The sequence below is a fragment of the Corvus brachyrhynchos genome, unplaced genomic scaffold (assembly GCF_000691975.1).
Source record: "Corvus brachyrhynchos isolate BGI_N302 unplaced genomic scaffold, ASM69197v1 scaffold26, whole genome shotgun sequence".
In the NCBI taxonomy this organism is placed as follows: domain Eukaryota; kingdom Metazoa; phylum Chordata; class Aves; order Passeriformes; family Corvidae; genus Corvus; species Corvus brachyrhynchos.
The window spans coordinates 8,931,726-8,948,692 of NW_008239324.1; the positions used below are offsets into that span (position 1 = coordinate 8,931,726).

The 16,967-nt window shown below is 39.8% G+C and overlaps 1 protein-coding gene across 1 annotated transcript; it reads right to left on the minus strand.

Annotated features, from left to right (window-relative positions):
• Positions 1-620: 620 nt before the first annotated feature.
• On the minus strand, positions 621-15,944 carry LOC103620310 (retinoblastoma-like protein 2). Its single transcript, XM_017740996.1, has 18 exons — positions 15,786-15,944; positions 14,381-14,581; positions 13,683-13,747; positions 10,258-10,386; positions 9,290-9,450; positions 9,120-9,184; positions 8,248-8,434; positions 7,371-7,537; positions 6,643-6,752; positions 5,660-5,763; positions 5,164-5,301; positions 4,791-4,955; positions 4,119-4,230; positions 3,248-3,520; positions 2,494-2,765; positions 1,735-1,911; positions 1,483-1,554; positions 621-1,101 (listed from the first exon to the last, which is right to left on the minus strand). Exons 1-18 carry the CDS (start codon positions 15,905-15,907, stop codon positions 976-978), a joined length of 2,646 nt encoding a protein of 881 aa, XP_017596485.1. The 5' UTR covers positions 15,908-15,944; the 3' UTR covers positions 621-975.
• Positions 15,945-16,967: the final 1,023 nt, after the last annotated feature.

Sequence of the window (16,967 nt, forward strand, 5' to 3'; positions counted from 1 at the left end):
CCACACTGCTCAGGCACTGCCAGCCCTGCAGGCCCAGACACTCCCCTGCACACACACAGCCAGCCACCCTTGGGAAACAGGGACCGGAACCTGCTGCCACCAAAAGTGCTGCCCGTTTTGATCCCTGAGCGTTTTCCCGTACATAAAAGCTTTGTTGATGTCTGACTTCTTACTGGATAAACTGCAAGGGATTTTCCCTAGGAGCTGAGTTGCATGACAATATAAAAAGAGCTGAAACTCCATTTTACAGCATTTGTGTTATACTTCTAGCTCTTCCTTGTTGCCACCTGTCACCTTTTCAAGTAAAGAATGGTAGTTTTTTCTGTTAGTAGGAGAAATACTTGGCTTGGTCATACTTCATACTAATTTAATGTGGAAAGTTGCAAAATATATGTATTTTTTCCCTTCCCTCCCTGCCACCTCCCTGTGACAGAAAATATTAATACCTACAGCTTCTACCATCATCTGTTAAATATCTTGGAAACTGCTGGTAGGAATACACAGCATCACTTCTTCAGTTTCCTTTATACAAGTTAATTCAAGGAAAATGTGTCAGTTCACACAGCAAGAGAAGGATCTTCAGAGCTGTCAGCTATACTGAAATCAATGCTGTGGTGGTGGTCCTATCTCTGCAGACAGACAGTGCTACAAAAGAAATGCTGCAGCTCTGTGGTTGTGATAAGAGTAACTGTGAACCTGGGCTAGCCCAGATTTCCTCATTCTGCAAATTCAGAGTTCAGACCAGCACAGCAAATTCCCAAGGTAAGTGCATGTGGGGAGAGATTTGAAACTGTCCAGAGTGGGTGCAATAAAAACCTTAAGTTAGAGCAACTCTTAAATGTTATCAATGTATTTTTAACTGTGTCTAAGTTTATCAAAGGAGGAACTGTTTAGGGTGGGACAACACAAAATCCGACTCTTACTTTACGCACGGTTTTGGAAATTGAATTAAACCCAAACACCTGGCATTTGTCATCACTCACTTCTTTCTTTGTTCCTGTCTTTGCTCCTGTCCGTAGGTGAGTTCTGCTGGCTGCTGCTGTCGCTGCTGCCGGAGTGGCGGCGGTGGCGGCGGCCCTTGATCAGGACACTGCGATAGACCTGCGGGGACAGGGAGCAGCGTGAGCAGGGGAGGGTGCAGCAGGTACCCAGCCAGGGAACAACTGCCTGCATGACACATCTGCTGCCTGTGGTACCAAACGGCTGCTTGCAGTAAAAATACAGCCTCCTAAGAGGAATAATACCCCATGGGTACTGCCTCCTTAGGTTTTAAGTAAAGACATTTTCTATTTTAGTTATAGTTTAGCATAGAAAGCTTTCAGTAGTGCAGGATTTTGGATATGACCACTCTCTTTTGGGAATGACTCATGGACTGCATCCCCTTAATAATAAACGTTGCTTTGCCAAATGATCTGTTCCCACAATAGAACAAAGGCATTTAATAAACCAGACCCCACATATTTAAATTGTGACTGTGCTCACGTGACTCTTGGCTTGCGGCTGTGTCCGGTAGCAGCGCATGATGTTCTGGAATGATCTGTCTTCATTAGTAACCTAACGGAAGGGGGATGCACAGAAAAGGTTCTCAGTTTGTCTGTGGGTTTTTGTATTTTGTTTTGTTTGGGGGTGGTTCTCTGTGTGTTTCTTGGTTTGAGGTTTTTTGAGGAATTGTAGTATTTGGAATATTAAGTATTAAAGGAGTTTTTGTTTGCTTTTTCTTTGTTCACATTTTACCTTAGTCATGACATAGATGGCACACATCAGCAGCTGATCCAGGTGTCTGTCCATCATGATTTCAGGGCAGTGCACCAAGGAATACTCAAAGCATGTCCAGATCTTTTTGCGCAGCTCATCAGACACATCAAGTTTGACACAGAGATCCCTCAGACGAACACTGGCCAAATGATACACCTGTGGCAATGGACACTGTGCTCAGGGCCACAGCAACACTGCTTTTCTGACCCAGCAAGAGTAGTTCAGATTTGCACGCCTGTAGAGCTTGTGCCAGTGCTAAGCCAAGAGAAGAGTAACTAAATTCAAATTTAACTTTTTTACTTACAAGACACAGACATTCTCAGTACTGGTGTCAGTGCTAAGAAAACATCTGTTTGAAGCTTAAATCTGTCCTGAGCCTTTAAGCTGTCCTGAGCCCAGAAAGGGCACTGCATTGCCTACAGAAACCCCTGTACTGAATAAACCAGAAAGTCTCAAAAGAGAACCTCTTTCTTTGGAAGAGCCTTCAAGAAAAGGGACACCTTTAAGAACCTGCTGGCCAAGTACAGAATCTATTTCCAAGTCCTGATGTGCTAGCACACTCCTTTGCTAGTGAGAAGTGGCCTGCAGGAGAAAACTACTCTGTGTGTATGAATAACTAAAGGTATAGATTAAATTAAATACACCCTCATTATTACAACCAATAAGTGTGTATTGTTTAAATTACTGCAGGTTTACCAAAATAAGAACTAAGCAAAGCAACCTTAGATCAAGAAGTACCTTTCTGAAGAAGAGTGAAAGAGAGCCCATCTTGCGAGGCCTGACAGCTGTGGCAGTGAAGTGCTGGGTGTGTCTCTGCTCGCCAGGGGAGATCTGCTGCACTGTTAACTGGCCTGGCAACTGCAGTGCTGCCCCAGTCATCTGAGTGTTCAGGGTGCCAGCCAGAGTCTGGGCACTCAGAGGCTGCATGGGCCCAGACACAGCCTGGGGCTGGGTACCTACATTTACTTGGACTGGGAAGAAAGTTATTCCTCCATTTTCATTGGCAATACCTGTAATTTAACAAAAAGAGCCTGAAGTAAGGGCAAGTTCTGTGGGGGACATGTGTGTGTGTTTGTGGTTTTGAGTTTTTTAAAACAATTCAGTTCTTATTAGCTGCTTATAACTATACACTTAGCATATTATACATGAGATTGTTTAATCAAAATACTTTGGAAACTTCATCCTAAGACAAGAAGATAATGAAGCTGAACTAAGGTTTTCATACTAATGCAGCTTTCATCCCCTCTCAGTTCCAGGAGGGCTTACTGAAACAACTGTTTTATAAAACAGACCCTGGCAGTCAGAAGAACATCCTCATGCTCTACATGCTCCGTCCTTAAACTCTGCTTGTCTATTCAAACTATTTTTCCTACTTATGAATCCTTATGAACATACTTTTTTCTGGCCAACCGTTCCCCCCTCTCTTCTTGGCTGTATTCTAATACTCTGATGGGAACAAGCCTGAATAGTTGTGCAGCAGCTTTTCCCTCACCTTGCACTGGTATTGTCACCGTCTGCCCGTTGTTGGCTGTCACGGTGGCCGTTGCCACGGTCACCAGGGTCTGGCCAGGCACAGGAGTCACGGACACGGCCTCGGGGCTCACGTTCTGCACTGGCACCGTGCTCACCACGGGCTGCGGGGGCACCCTCACCGCGGTGCCACCCTCGGGGGCACTGTCATTGTCAGCGAACAGGCGCCGCCGCGTGGGGTTGGCTGTGGGAGAGCTGTACCTGTCGTACAGGGTGGCTGGAGGGGAGGAAAGGCCTGGGGAAGAAAAACACACACACATATATAAATATAGATTTAACTCTTGTTTTATAATCCCTTCTTCTACAACTAGGTGATGGAAATCTAATGCAAACCAAAATCTGTCATTCAAAGCTCTTCAGGAAAGAATTTCTGGAAGTACATACTGCTTTTAGAGATGACTTAATCTTAGATAATGCTGTGTTTAATATTTTTCTAAGTTCATGTATTATATTTTATTTCTTCTAGCAAAAAAAGTTTGAGATGTCACATAACTCAATATATAGTGGAGTTTCTCTCCTGGCATAGTAATAAAGCAAACCAATTAGAGCATAAGTTGTGTGTGTGCCTGTATAAATACTGTTTAACACATACATACACACATGCTGTTCGTATCTATCACCTGAGAACACCCTATCAAAGCAGTATTTAGTTCAGTGATACAATGAATCCATCAGTCTTACACCTCTGATGCAACTCTGTGAGTTGCAATACAAATACCATTCACAAATGTGTTTACAGCTAACTGTACATTGGCATTAAAGCAGCGTCCTTCCTTACATAATTTAATCTAGCTAAGCAATGCATAGCATGTTCTGCTTTTAAAAAATCTCACCTTTTCCCAGTCCTCCACTTTCAGCACGAACCTCGTTTATTCGCCGTGGTGTCAATGGTGAACCTACAACACTGTTCCCAGCAGATTTCTCGAAGTACTGAGGTGGCATTACCTAAAATATTTATCCTTTTATTAGAGTGTCTCTATCACACATTAACTACATAGCAAATTTTTAAAAGCTACAGCACTACAGATTTTGAACAGCAAAACTCTGTGGAAAAAGAACAAGAAAAGTGACCAACTTACCCTAAGCCAAACTAGCCCAAGAAAACCAGTAGTGCATAGTGATTGTGCTGCTCTGGAAGATACACACTGTAATAGTCTTTCTGTGACTACTGCTGTGTGTACTTTTTACCACATTCTTGCTTAATAATCTTTTCAAGTGAGACTTTCCTGCTTGACCATTTTTGTTCATTGTTCTGCTAACCAATAAAATACTAGATAAAATACTGGGTGAGAATTTTCTCTGCTGCCTGTCTCTGTTGCAGATGTCTCCACAGAGATGACTCTAACCAGGCCAGAGCACACTGCACTGCACGTACTGCCTTCCCTGGGATGGGGATGGGCTGGGATGGTGGGATTGCTACTGGGCCTCGTAAGGCCTCTCCTTCAGGGTACAAAGGCCTCTGTCTGATTATGAAAGCAGTGTAACACACTGAAAGATGTGCTCACCTCTTCACAAGTAGGAACTTTGTTTTCATTCTCTCTGATCCTGTCCCACAGTACAGATTCCCGTTTCCATGCCATACTTTCCAGGATCTGCTCTTCAATGTGGTTCAGGTGTTTTACCACTTCCCGACAAAGGCCATCCTCTGCTCTAATGAAAACCTCAATTACCTGTGCAGTGGATAATTATGATCAACATAACGTACTTGTTTCATACATTGATTCTTAAACAAAGATCTAAGTCCAATACTTGATTTTCATGGAAGAAGAGACTATTAGAAATATGAAGGCTGCATTACTATGACTCAATCCTATACTGTCATACAGGTCAATGAGCACTCATGACCTGATCAGCATTTCTAGCTATCCAACACATTACCTTGTAAAAATGATAAACTGGAATGTCAAAGATTTCGGTGATGAACGGGAAGTTTCCAGGTGGGTTGTATGTAAAGGTAATGATCTCCAGGCAACATGCCAGCAGAGACCTGTGAAACACATCTTGCTCCAGTATTGCCTGCAAGAGTTGCAAATTTTAAAGCTTATTTTACAGTGTAACTATAGAACAATAAACAACTTTTTTTATTGTCTCAACAGCAAGATTCTCAAGCTTACAAAAAGTGAAGCTATTTTGTAAGGGACAGAACAGAATTCAAAATGAGCCCTCCTTTACTCATTAAAAATTTCATCTATCTTTGTGTTTGCAAACACAAATAATTTCTTGAACCTTTTTTCTTCCATTCAGGTGTACTTACAGGGTTCTTCTCAGAGATTTACCCTCATTTTAAATAGCTGACAATTCTGCTCTACATCTGTGTTCTTTTTTTGCAGGTCCAACTTTAAAAGTGAGGAACCCTTTGATTAGTTTTCCTTACAGATAAGTCAGCGTCTCCCAGTCTCTTCCTTTCTTGCTCAATGACTGACTCCAAGACCTTGTAGTAGAGCATCTCAGCACGACGAAAATGTTTACTAGCAACATCTGCAGGAAGTTTAAATAAAAGCAATATTGTAAAATGCAACATAAAAGCATTATCTTCTTCATCTTCAGGTACAGAGATGCAACAGTAGCTTGTGTGGATTTCTGTGCTTCTGTGGCTACAATACTTTCAGGACTAAACCAGTTAAAGTAGGGATCCTTCTCCTACATTGCACTGACTTGTGAATGCAGAGCAGAATAACTTGCTACTGAACCCAGATTTCGGTGACATCACCATGTATAAGAACAATCCTTAACATTGCTATAATGTACACAATTCCAATTCAGAAAATGCAATGAAAAATACACCTGTAAGGATCCACCTTGCACTGTGCAACAAAAAGCACTGAAGCAACTAAGTTGACAAGAACAAAGGAAGGCCTTATTAAGAAACAAGGTCAAGAGCATCTTCCTCATATTCAATCCATCTTCAGGCACTTCAGATATCAAGACAACTTTGCAAGTTGTGTTTTTGTGTTTTTACTGGCAGGATTTTAATACCTGTACTAATCCATCCTCACATGTAAGCTAAAATTGCTGTTGAGTTTTTAAAGACTACAGTTACTCAGATTTTCTCTACCATCATAGAAATCCATGCCATCACTAATATTCTTATATTTGAGAGAAAAAGTGGTACACTTAACAGTGCTTTTCACTTCTCTAGTACTCAAAGCATGATCAAATTCCAGTGATTCAAACTAAGGCTGATTATAAAATTTTACACAGCATTGAAATTTGCTGTCTAAAGAATACATGAAAAGTCAAGAGAAGTAGAAAAGCCACTTGTGCTAAAGCATAACCTGTATGTAAAACTTAATTACAAGAGATGGATGCGTTTACAGGCATTTTAATTCTTATCTGGATAAGCAAAATGTTTCCCACCTTTGGAAAAATTACTGAATTCTCCTTCAGACTGTGTGCTCTGACAGTACACTTCGTGCATTTCTTTTACTCTGTTTGCAATGGATTGAGAAGGATCTCTGGAACACGACCTGAAATAAAAACTAAACATTTTCAATATACTATTCTTACAAAGACCAAAAGCCCCCTATTTTTTATATGTTGAAAGCACAGAAAAAAGGAAATATATTGCACAGCAATACAAACAGATCCAAATGTGTCTAACTGCAAAACATCATATTATTGTATAGACTGCAGTAAATATGTTCATCTTTTCATGATCAAGGAGAGATATTTAAACAGCACTTTCCACATGACATAAAAATTGTTTAAAAATACATTATTCCTGAAGCAACAGTTTATCCACATGGCAAATAAGGTGCAGTTTGCCTCTCCTACAGTATGGAGTGATTTCCTATGTAGTGCCATTTGCTAAGCAGGAAGAAAAGTCTTGACAATTTATACTGGCAACTTGTGGTTAGAGAAGCTCAAAACTGTTGGGTTTTAAATGGTGGATGTTTATCAGTCTCTAAGGACAGATGTGTCTAAATAAAGAGATTATTCCTTTGAAATGTAAATGTCTCTCTGGATTCCATTTTACTCCAGGAGTAAAAGACTGGCTCGCATTTTAAATTACACTGTTCAGAATTAATGTTTGTTATTAAAACTAGAATAGAAAATAGGATTATTTGGCTAAACATCAAATTTACCTGAGTATTTGCTCCAGATTTTCACTGGGGGCATTTTTCAGCCCTGCCAGCATCGTGTGCAGGCGGCTCAGGCTGTAGGTTGCTATGGAAACAGGTGTCACATATGGGTTGCTCTCTTTAATGTACTTGCGGCCAGTAAGGGGGGTTGTGATCCTAAGTGATTTGGACTGAAAACAAAAATATAACCACATATACATATGCACACTTTTATAAACTTTGATAAAGATCATAACCTAGAAACATCAATCTGCAGAATTCTTACTCTGTGTTATGGTAAAAAAATGGCCCCCAATCAAACAGCCCAAACCAGACCATGACTCAGGTAAGAACCAGCAATGAAGAATTTGTCTGTGTTGCTCATATGTTTGTATCAAACCGTTCTGTATAAACAGAGGGGATGTGACCTGTGCTGAAATGCAGATGTTGGAATTAAAGTGTGAAACAACTAGACCAATCTAAAAAATCCCCCCAAACCCCAGTACTCCCTTCCTAGCCCCTGAGTAACAAAGGTAGCTGCACCTCATACGAAAAGTGTACTGAGCTAGGGTTTCCTTTCAGCAGGTTTAATCTCTAATATGAGAAGTTCTTCTGATCAGCATTTTAGTTTATTTGCATCCGATCAAGCCATCGCATTAAAATAATGTAACATAAAGGACATCCCTTCAATTAGCACACAGCAAAATCAATGCACCTTCTAATCACCTAACCACACAATTACTTATTTTAACAAACACATTACATTCTTCACCATGAAGTCTAGCTCCCAATACTCCTCCCATTTTCTCCCCACACTCCTAGGTGTGTCTTATTTCTGTCTCCATAGACTGTGAGGGAAGGTGGCATATAAAAACAGCAACACAGACCATGCCATACTCACCCTGTCAAAATGCTGCTGCAAATTGTTCTTCACTTGTACCCTTTCAGCTGTTTCCATTCCTGAAGGCGTGTTTAAGCACCTTGTGAGAGTTCCAATTTCTTCATCTGCATCCTCGCCAAGGAAGATTCGCTCATCGAGATTTCCCACTGACAGAACATACTCCTCATAGGCCTTGTTGATGGCTTTTCTACAGCAGGAAGGAAAGACAGACAAACCCCCTTTATTTAGACTGCTTTGTTCACCTGCTCACACAACAAACACAGTTCTGGCCTGAGGGAAGTCTACTTCAGATTTCTTTTGACCCTCACTGAAGCACTGAAGCTCCTTTAAGATCTACAGCACCTTAAACATAACAGCGGCAAGGACATTATTCTCCCTACGTATCTGATGCCCTGCCATTTATCCAGCTGCAGGAAAAATGCAGTAAAATACTGAGAACTCTTACTTTGTGGAAACTCCTCAAAATTTACACAGCATCGTATCATAAACTACACTGAACCATTTTTGTATCATTAAAATAAAGTAATTCACACCCATAAACATCTCTAAACACCACCACACCCAATTCTTTCCCTCCCACTTCCTACTCAACGTGCTCCCACAGCATTTTCACAGTAACTCTTTGAGTTACATACAAAAAAAAAAATCCTGGAAAGAGAAACACAAGAGTAAAAGCAGACATCAGATACCACCATCCTGAAACATCACTCCTCTTTCAAGCAGGCCTCAGCCCACAGCACTCGCAGGAACTGGAAGGCAGTGGTGGATGGCCATTACTAAACACACGAGGCAGCTACCAGTGCTCAGATAAGGTAACAAGGGCAGCTGGGTTACAGAGGGACACTCACACAAAGCACACCACAGTGACTTACACGCTATCTCCAAAGTTCCCAGGATCTAGAAACCCAGTCAGATTTTCATCTTTTCCTTTTAAGAGCTGTAAGACATTTAAGAACAAACGATGGGCACTTCACTTCTTAGAAACGTTTTGAAGCTAACAAGTAAGGAGAGATTTTTCTACATTACAAATTTACTGACGAACCTTTTTGTCAAAAAGCTTCCGAATATATGGCTTCCAAAAATGTTCCTTTATACCTTTTGCTTCTAAAACTAATCCATAATGTAAAGAACACAGTTTTTCAATGATGCAGGGAGGATCAGATGATACTTTATAATCCTTACTATGGAAGTCTTCAGGTAGACCTACAATTAAGAATATTGTATGATATAATTTTGCAAATCCATATCCTGTTTTCTTATTAAACTTAGATTCTAAGCTGTGTAGTCAAGCTAGTATGAAATTAAAACAGTAAACTAACTAGTTCCTTTGAAAGAGCTACTAATTACATAATGCCCACTCAACTGGGTAATGTTATCGAAAGCAAATTTTAAGTTAGAGATTTAAGAACATTAGTGACTAAGTGATAAAAATTAAATATATCAATTCCAATAGGGAAAAAAATCAAACACTTGTAACTACAATATTTATTTGAGATAAGGGTCCCAGGTCACATCCAAAGCGCTGCAAGTACAGGCCAATACTGTACAGCACTGAAAATGAAATGCAAGTCTGGGAAGAGTTACATCAGAAACTCAGTGGCAACTTCTCACCATTCATTTGCATTTGTGGTTATCAAGTCAACCTATACCTCCATTCTCTTCAGAAAGAGAACAGCAGCAATCCAGAAATGAGAGAGAAACAAATCTCCCGTTTGAGCCCCGGGTCTTTCCAAACTGCTGCATCACGGGAACATTCCAGTCTTACTGTGTCCAGTGATGGCTGCGTCACTATGCACTTTTTCACTGATATTAAACCCTCATTAACTCAAATTATTACTATCAAGCTTCCTTCAAGGGTATTTCCACAGTACATCAAATTCTTGACTTAATGTATTATTGACAAAATTCACTAGTCTGTTATTACTACATTAATGGAATTAGAATTGCATAGCCAGAAACAGAAAATATTAATTCTCATGTATTTCAAATCAACTTTTTTTTTCAACATACCCTGAAAATTAGGATTCAGGAGTTCTTTACGGTTAGGACACTGCAGAGCATTTCCATACACGAGATCCAAAGCACATAACAAGAGATGGTAGGAATTGACCAAGTCATCACTGATCATAGGAAAATTTCCTGCAATATTAGAAAGACATAAGACAAAAAAATGGCATGGAATTGAACATTTTTTAACCAAAACACTGTTGACGTTTGTATTACAATGAATAATGGAATCCTGGAAACACAGACTTTGCTGACTATAAATATCTGGATAGCAACACAGGCAGTAAAGCAGACTCACATTTAGCAACATAAAAGAAATACGAAAGTAAAATATTTTTTCAGAAACAATAACTGTGAAGGAATTCAAATATATTGTGCTGTTTTGAAGTCAAACAATACCAAAATGTTGACAAATATGCTGTTGCTGCTCCCTCATTCACAGTAATCTCATTAACCAGTGCTTAAATAACTCAAAGCAGCGCAAACTGCCTCAAGGAAGAAAAATGTGCTTCCCTAACTCTGGCAGCACCAGCCCCACTGCCTGGCAGAGTCACGTCCTTCACTGGATTCCCACTGCACCTGCCCAAAGCAAATCCTGCTCTGAAGGCCAAGGAGGGGTAGGAGGTGTTCTGAGACTCAACTTTTCCCCTTTTCTTTGACTTTGCATTGCTGTAAAAAGTTGCAAAGAACTTTAACCTTGGCAAGGCTAGACCCAGGTTTTCAGATGGCCTAGAAACTGCTCCCTCCTTCAGCCCCTGCCCCTCACTCTCCAGAACAAATCTCTATTTAACTCAAAGTCTGATTTTTTTTTTTTAACAATCTGTTTTCTTACAAAAATTTTGCTGGGGGCACGGTCATTATAAATAGTAATAAATGTAACTTTATTTCTCTTGTGCTTTACAGAAGAGCTAAAATGTGCCTATCTCTGATCTGGTTTATTAAGTATTTTTTATTTATTATCTTCCTGCAGGAAAGAGTCCTTGTAACCTCTTCACTCTTTTATTACCTTCCACAAAGATCACATTCAGAGTCATTACTCTTTATTGAACTCATTTATGTTTATGATATTCCTCTAGAGGAGTGGCCATAGCTAAAAACAGTTTTGTAAAATAAACTATACAATTAATTAATATCATAAATCACAATTCCATTATTTTTTATGCACAGCATGATGTTTCTATTACTCCTTAAATAATAATAATTTCCTCAGGGAAGCTCCAAATCACTTAGCTGAACCCACTCTGAAGAACAGATTTAAATTCTTGAAGAAATCTATCATAAAGTAATAAACTCACTTAGAAAAATAACAGCATAATTGAGAAAAATTCTGTAATCGTATATTCATTTTGATGTGTTCTATCAGTAACACACTAGTTTGTTCAAATTTATGTTATTTTCTGGTTCTGTGTTTGTTAGAAGAAAAATAACTTCAATGCAGAGAATTTAAACTATTTAAAATAATGAACCCTAGATGAAATTTTAATTAACTTTACCCACTTATCAGTTATTTCCAAATCATTAGAAGTTCACAGCAAAACAATGAAAGTCCTAAATACTATTAGAAAAACTTAAATCAATAAAATTCTCAAAGTAACTGTCATAACATAGGTTCAACTTCACAACCACGACAACTACCATGGCAGTCATTACTGTCAGCATAGTCAAAAATAAATATAATTGCACAGTACCAGTAGTTCCATAATAATTTTTTGTTGCTGACATTTCAAACAATGCTCACTTTCACAACCTCGTATCAAATAATAAAAAACATGTTATCTCAGTGCAGCAGAGATTTTTTTCCCCCATTGATTTTAAACAAAGAAATAGAAGAGTTTAAAGATCCTTACAAACAGTATACCAGAAGCACAGTCCCACTAAGCAAGGGGCTCCCTCCGTGTGCAGTGCGTGAACTGAAGGCAATGGGCTGCAGGAACAGACAAGCCTGGGCCTGCCACTGATGTGTGGTTGCTGTAATAAGGATTTACTGCTCACCCCCAAAACACACACAACAAAACCTCACACCAACACCTAATGCCTTAATAGTCAACATTCAGTTTCCATTTTTGTGCTGCCACACTTTAATAATCACCTAGTAACTTTACAGCTTCTGTGTACTGTAATTATTTTTCTTTTAAAATTCAGTTGGATGCATTATCAACAAGGTATTCTCCATAAGGTTAGTTAGCATGTCTGAAACTGCTTGCTAATTAAGATGTAGTCAATCAATGATGCAGTTACTCAAACATATTAATCAATCATTTAGCAACAGGAAGAACCATGAAGTCCCTCTGCACCTTGTCAACCATCCAGGCTTCCCACAGAAATAAGGACTTTACAGAAAGGAAAAGAAAAATCTGTGATTTTTCAGACTGACCTACTTATTCTCTCAGCTGCCTGCCTACGCTAAGGAAGTGAAGTCCTGACTGACTGGAAATAAGTACAGTACTAAGTCTCCTCTGGGCTCAGTGGATGAAATCACGCTGTGTTTCAGGGCTGAAAGCACCACACTTGTCTAGGAAAGATTTCTCTTGTGCAATAAGGTGAAATCTGCAGCCTTACAAAAAGGCATCTTCTTCACAGGACAGAGTGCTCAGTGCAGCACTTGTGCTCAGCAGCACACCCTTCCTGACCTTCGTACAGCGATGTGGTGCTGAGGGTTCAGTACTGCTGCCAGGATCCCTCTGCAGTGTGGCACAGTGTAGAAAGAAAGGCTTTGTAAAAAAAGTTCTGTGCTGAACAAAATTAGTGCCAGGCCATTCTATATTGCCACAGCCTACTCTGTCCTAGCCTCAAAATCATCCAGTTAAGGAAATCAAAGCACACTTGTGGGATTCTTAACACTGATTCACTTTTAAATTTGAAAAAACACATCCCACCACACACCCCCAAACCAAAACAGAATTCCTTTTATCCCTTTCCTTGAAGACATTAAAATATTGGTTTCCCCCTAATAGATGTTGTATTATGAAAAAAAATCAAGTTACTGGACATTATCAGTGGATTTGAACCCACAATGATGCTCTTTCCATGTGGAATATCAATCCTGTCTTTACCTTCCCCAAAGCACTACCTTATTTATGTATCACTCACAGTGAACACTCATCAAAGCAGGACTTGAAACAAGGCCTAGGAATGTGGGAACTCTTCAAGACACAGATTTGATGAGGAAAGATTTTAGACTATATGTGCTATGACTGAACAACTGAAGCCTAAAATGAGGATTTAATCCTTTTTTTCCTTCTTTTTTCTCTCAACAGTCATTATCAAGAAAAACATCTGAAATTCTCTACTGTTCTTATAAGCTTTAAGTCTGCTCTTACAATAAAGGTTATATGTACACTGCACCTATTTGGTGTTTTAAGGACTGATACAAAATAATGACTAATAAACCCATGTCTGCTGTATTTCATCCGTTTCAGATCTCTTACCTTTTGCATGAACAAACAGCACCCAACAAAACTGGAAAACTTCCGTCACAGTACATGGTTGTCGTCTTTTGGAGGAAAACACAGCAAGAAGACAATAAGCTCGATGAAACAAAACTGACAAAACATCATACAACAGTCAATAACTCAAAGAGAAAACCAAGCTTTACTACAGTGTGGCCAAAATCTTACACCCTTCCCACAAAACCCTGCCTAAAGCTAATACAGAAAGATGCACACAGGTTTAGTGTAGGTACAATCAGAACCCCAGCCTCAGCCTGCAAGTTCAATTCCACACCACTCCTAACACACAGAGTAACAAGGAAACAAAGCTTCCACTATGAAGTAAAATATCCACAAGATCTGCATCGATGAAGAAATCCATGGGAGTTACTGGGCAGTGAAACAGACTGAACTTTGCAACACTAGTGCTTCCCTTGTCTACAGGCTGATTGAAATCTCTCCCCTCTCCCCTACCCCCAAATAATTAGAAACTCAGCAGCTTCGGGATTTCCTGCCCCCTGTCAGATCTGAAACCAAAAAAGAGATGAAAAATTTACCACAGGTAAGGACAAACCAACTCTGATACAATAAACAACCATGAAAATACAGTCAAATTACTACTAAAACAACCAAGCAAGTTCATTATATTTTCACTAAAGTAACGCTCTAAAATCAGTCTGGAAATAACAGAAACACACCTCTGTTTTCTTCCTCTCTGTTGACGAGGTTGATCTTCTTGAGGATACCTGAAAACGTCCTGAAAAATGGGCTCATACTTCTTAAAAATGACTGCAGAAACAGTAAAGTTTCTCTCTAATCTCTCAGTTCGCTCTCTGAACTGGGATGGTAAATTTGCCATGTCTTCCCACTTCTTCATCTTGTTAAAAAACTCGATCAAGCTGGAAATACCCAACAAGTTAGATCAGAAAGGCCGTTTGTTTTTCCTGCAGAAATAAACTCTACATTTTCAACAAAAGTGCAATTTCTACTTCCCAAACTACTGAGGAAATGGTGGCACTGCAAACATGACAACGAACTCAGAGCCAGTCCTTCACCCATAAACATGGATGAGCTCAGACAGCTCGTGAAATATTTTTAGATCCTCAGCTGATAACCATGTTAACTATGTACTCACAGGTCTGGCATTTCCTCACAAAGACAAAATCAACTCCAACAGTCAGATTACTCTGAAATCAGACTTGCCTCATTTTTCAGAATAATTTATTAACTTAAATAAAACAACCTGTAAGACCTACAATGCTAAGAATATTCTACAAAATATGAAAAACCTCTTAAGTTTTAGTAAATTGCACTTTGCAAACTTGTATTTAATTCCTTTTCGGCTTCTTTATCTACATGTTCTTTTTCAGTGTTACTAGTCTTTGATAGCCCAGACCACAGAAACAATTTATGAACGTTCAATTCCCTGAATTTCTGATTTGGAAAACAAAAGTTTATACAGGAACACTTCTGCATTGTTTAAATCAACAGCAATGCTTCAACAGTAGAGGAAATGGGAGAAAAAGTATGTAAGAACATTCTTTCTTCTTTTTGTGCCAACCTACAGAATTTTTAGGAAACAATGAGATTGCTAATAAATGAAGTAAAACGTTTCAGAAGCTGTTCTTTATTACTTTATGGACATAAACATTTGATGCAAATTTGTTCATCAGATTCTGACCTCATTTAGTGACTTTAGCAAGAACATGTGAAAAGTCAAGTTTTCTTATGTAAAAATGGAGATAAATCATATGAATATTTTCACAGTGAATTAAAAATGGTTTCTCATGTCAGAAGTTCACACTTCACACACCCCAAAAATTGACTGTTCTTCAGTGACTGGCTTCTTTCTCCTTTGAGTGAAGGAAGTCAGTATCTTACTTTGAAAACCAGTGTTTTTACGAACACAGTACTGAGCCAAAGGAGCTGCCCTACTCCTGTGGCAGTGAGCTATAATACAAACATTTCAGTGATAAAAAGTCTATCTTTAAAAGCAGAAAACAAGAAACACACTTAACTTTTATTCTCTATTTCCAATTTCACAAGGTGATAAGCACTCTTTGAAGTCCTGTAAGTCTTTGGAAAGTCAGCAAGAAAAGTTACCTTTGGTCTGAACAGCGCAGGATTCTGGTTAAGGATACGTAATTTCCTTCCGCTGTTCCTCTGCTCACAGTTGGAATTGCTTTCCTGCAAGCCACGTACAAGGCACAAGCTAGCCAATGCATGTCATTTCCCTGTGAATCAAAGCATCAGGCATCTGAAAACTTCACTGAAAAGAAAAACATGCTTTTCAGCTACCCCAGCATCAGGGAAAAGAACTGTGTCCTGAAAAGATGAAGTTCAACCAGTGACAAACTTGATTTGGTGTTTCAAAGTTCTGTTGTGTTTTGGGTTTTTAACTGCAACAAAACAGGTACTAAATAGACACCTAATACTGAACTGCATCAAAGCCAAAATTACTAGTTACCGTTATAAATGTCACACTTGACTCAAAGTATAGCAATATATTTTTAGTGTTCTTCTCCTACAGATTTTGCACTGTTTTGACTAAAAACAAAACAAAACAAAAAACAAAAAAAACAAACCAAACCAAAACAAAAAAGGAAAAAAAAAGGCTACAGTTCCTTGCCACCAAAACATTCCTCTGCCCTCAACAGACAGTAGGAAAAGAAAAACATAGCTTCCATTTTGCTCTGTATTACACAGCAGAACAATTATTCAGTCTGGCACCTAAAGACAGAAATTAATTCTAATGAGCACTTGAAGTTTTAGTCTCCCTCTTTGATCAAACAGCAACACTTCAGTGGGAAAAGGACGGGTTAAACAAGGGGCCAGACTGAATTCGATGCTGTAGTTTTGTCAGGCTACGTGATGCCACGGGGCCGGGTGAGCGCACACCTTCGGGGGCAAGTCAAGGCTCCTTGCCGAGCATCGCAGCCCGTTTGCGATGTGACACAGGCGCTGTCGGAGCGGGACTCCTCCTTCCCGCACGGGCGGCTCCAGCGCTGCAGGACCGAGCCCTTCCCCGAGAGCCGCCCGGTCACGGGGAGGGCAGTGCTGGGGAGACCGGAGAACTCCCGAGGATTATCACAAGCGCCACCTTTACTATAGGAAGGCACCGATAAAAGGCGCCTCCAAAGCTCCCCGGCGCGTCACCGCGTGTTCCTGTTTTCAAGAACGACGTGACCAACCCTTTACCTTGTACCCTTTACCTTGTACCCTTTACCTTTTACCCTTACCCCCAGCCCGGGCCGTGCCGCGGCCCTACAAGCCCCCAATAAATAA

Excerpts from the sequence above, each read along its gene's own strand:
- LOC103620310 (XM_017740996.1), bottom strand. The coding sequence starts at position 15,907 with ATGCATTGGCTAGCTTGTGCCTTGTACGTGGCTTGCAGGAAAGCAATT. Across the intron at positions 5,764-6,642 it reads ATTCAGTAATTTTTCCAAAG|ATGTTGCTAGTAAACATTTT; the intron begins GTGGGAAACATT and ends AACTTCCTGCAG. Across the intron at positions 4,956-5,163 it reads CAGTTTATCATTTTTACAAG|GTAATTGAGGTTTTCATTAG; the intron begins GTAATGTGTTGG and ends TCCACTGCACAG.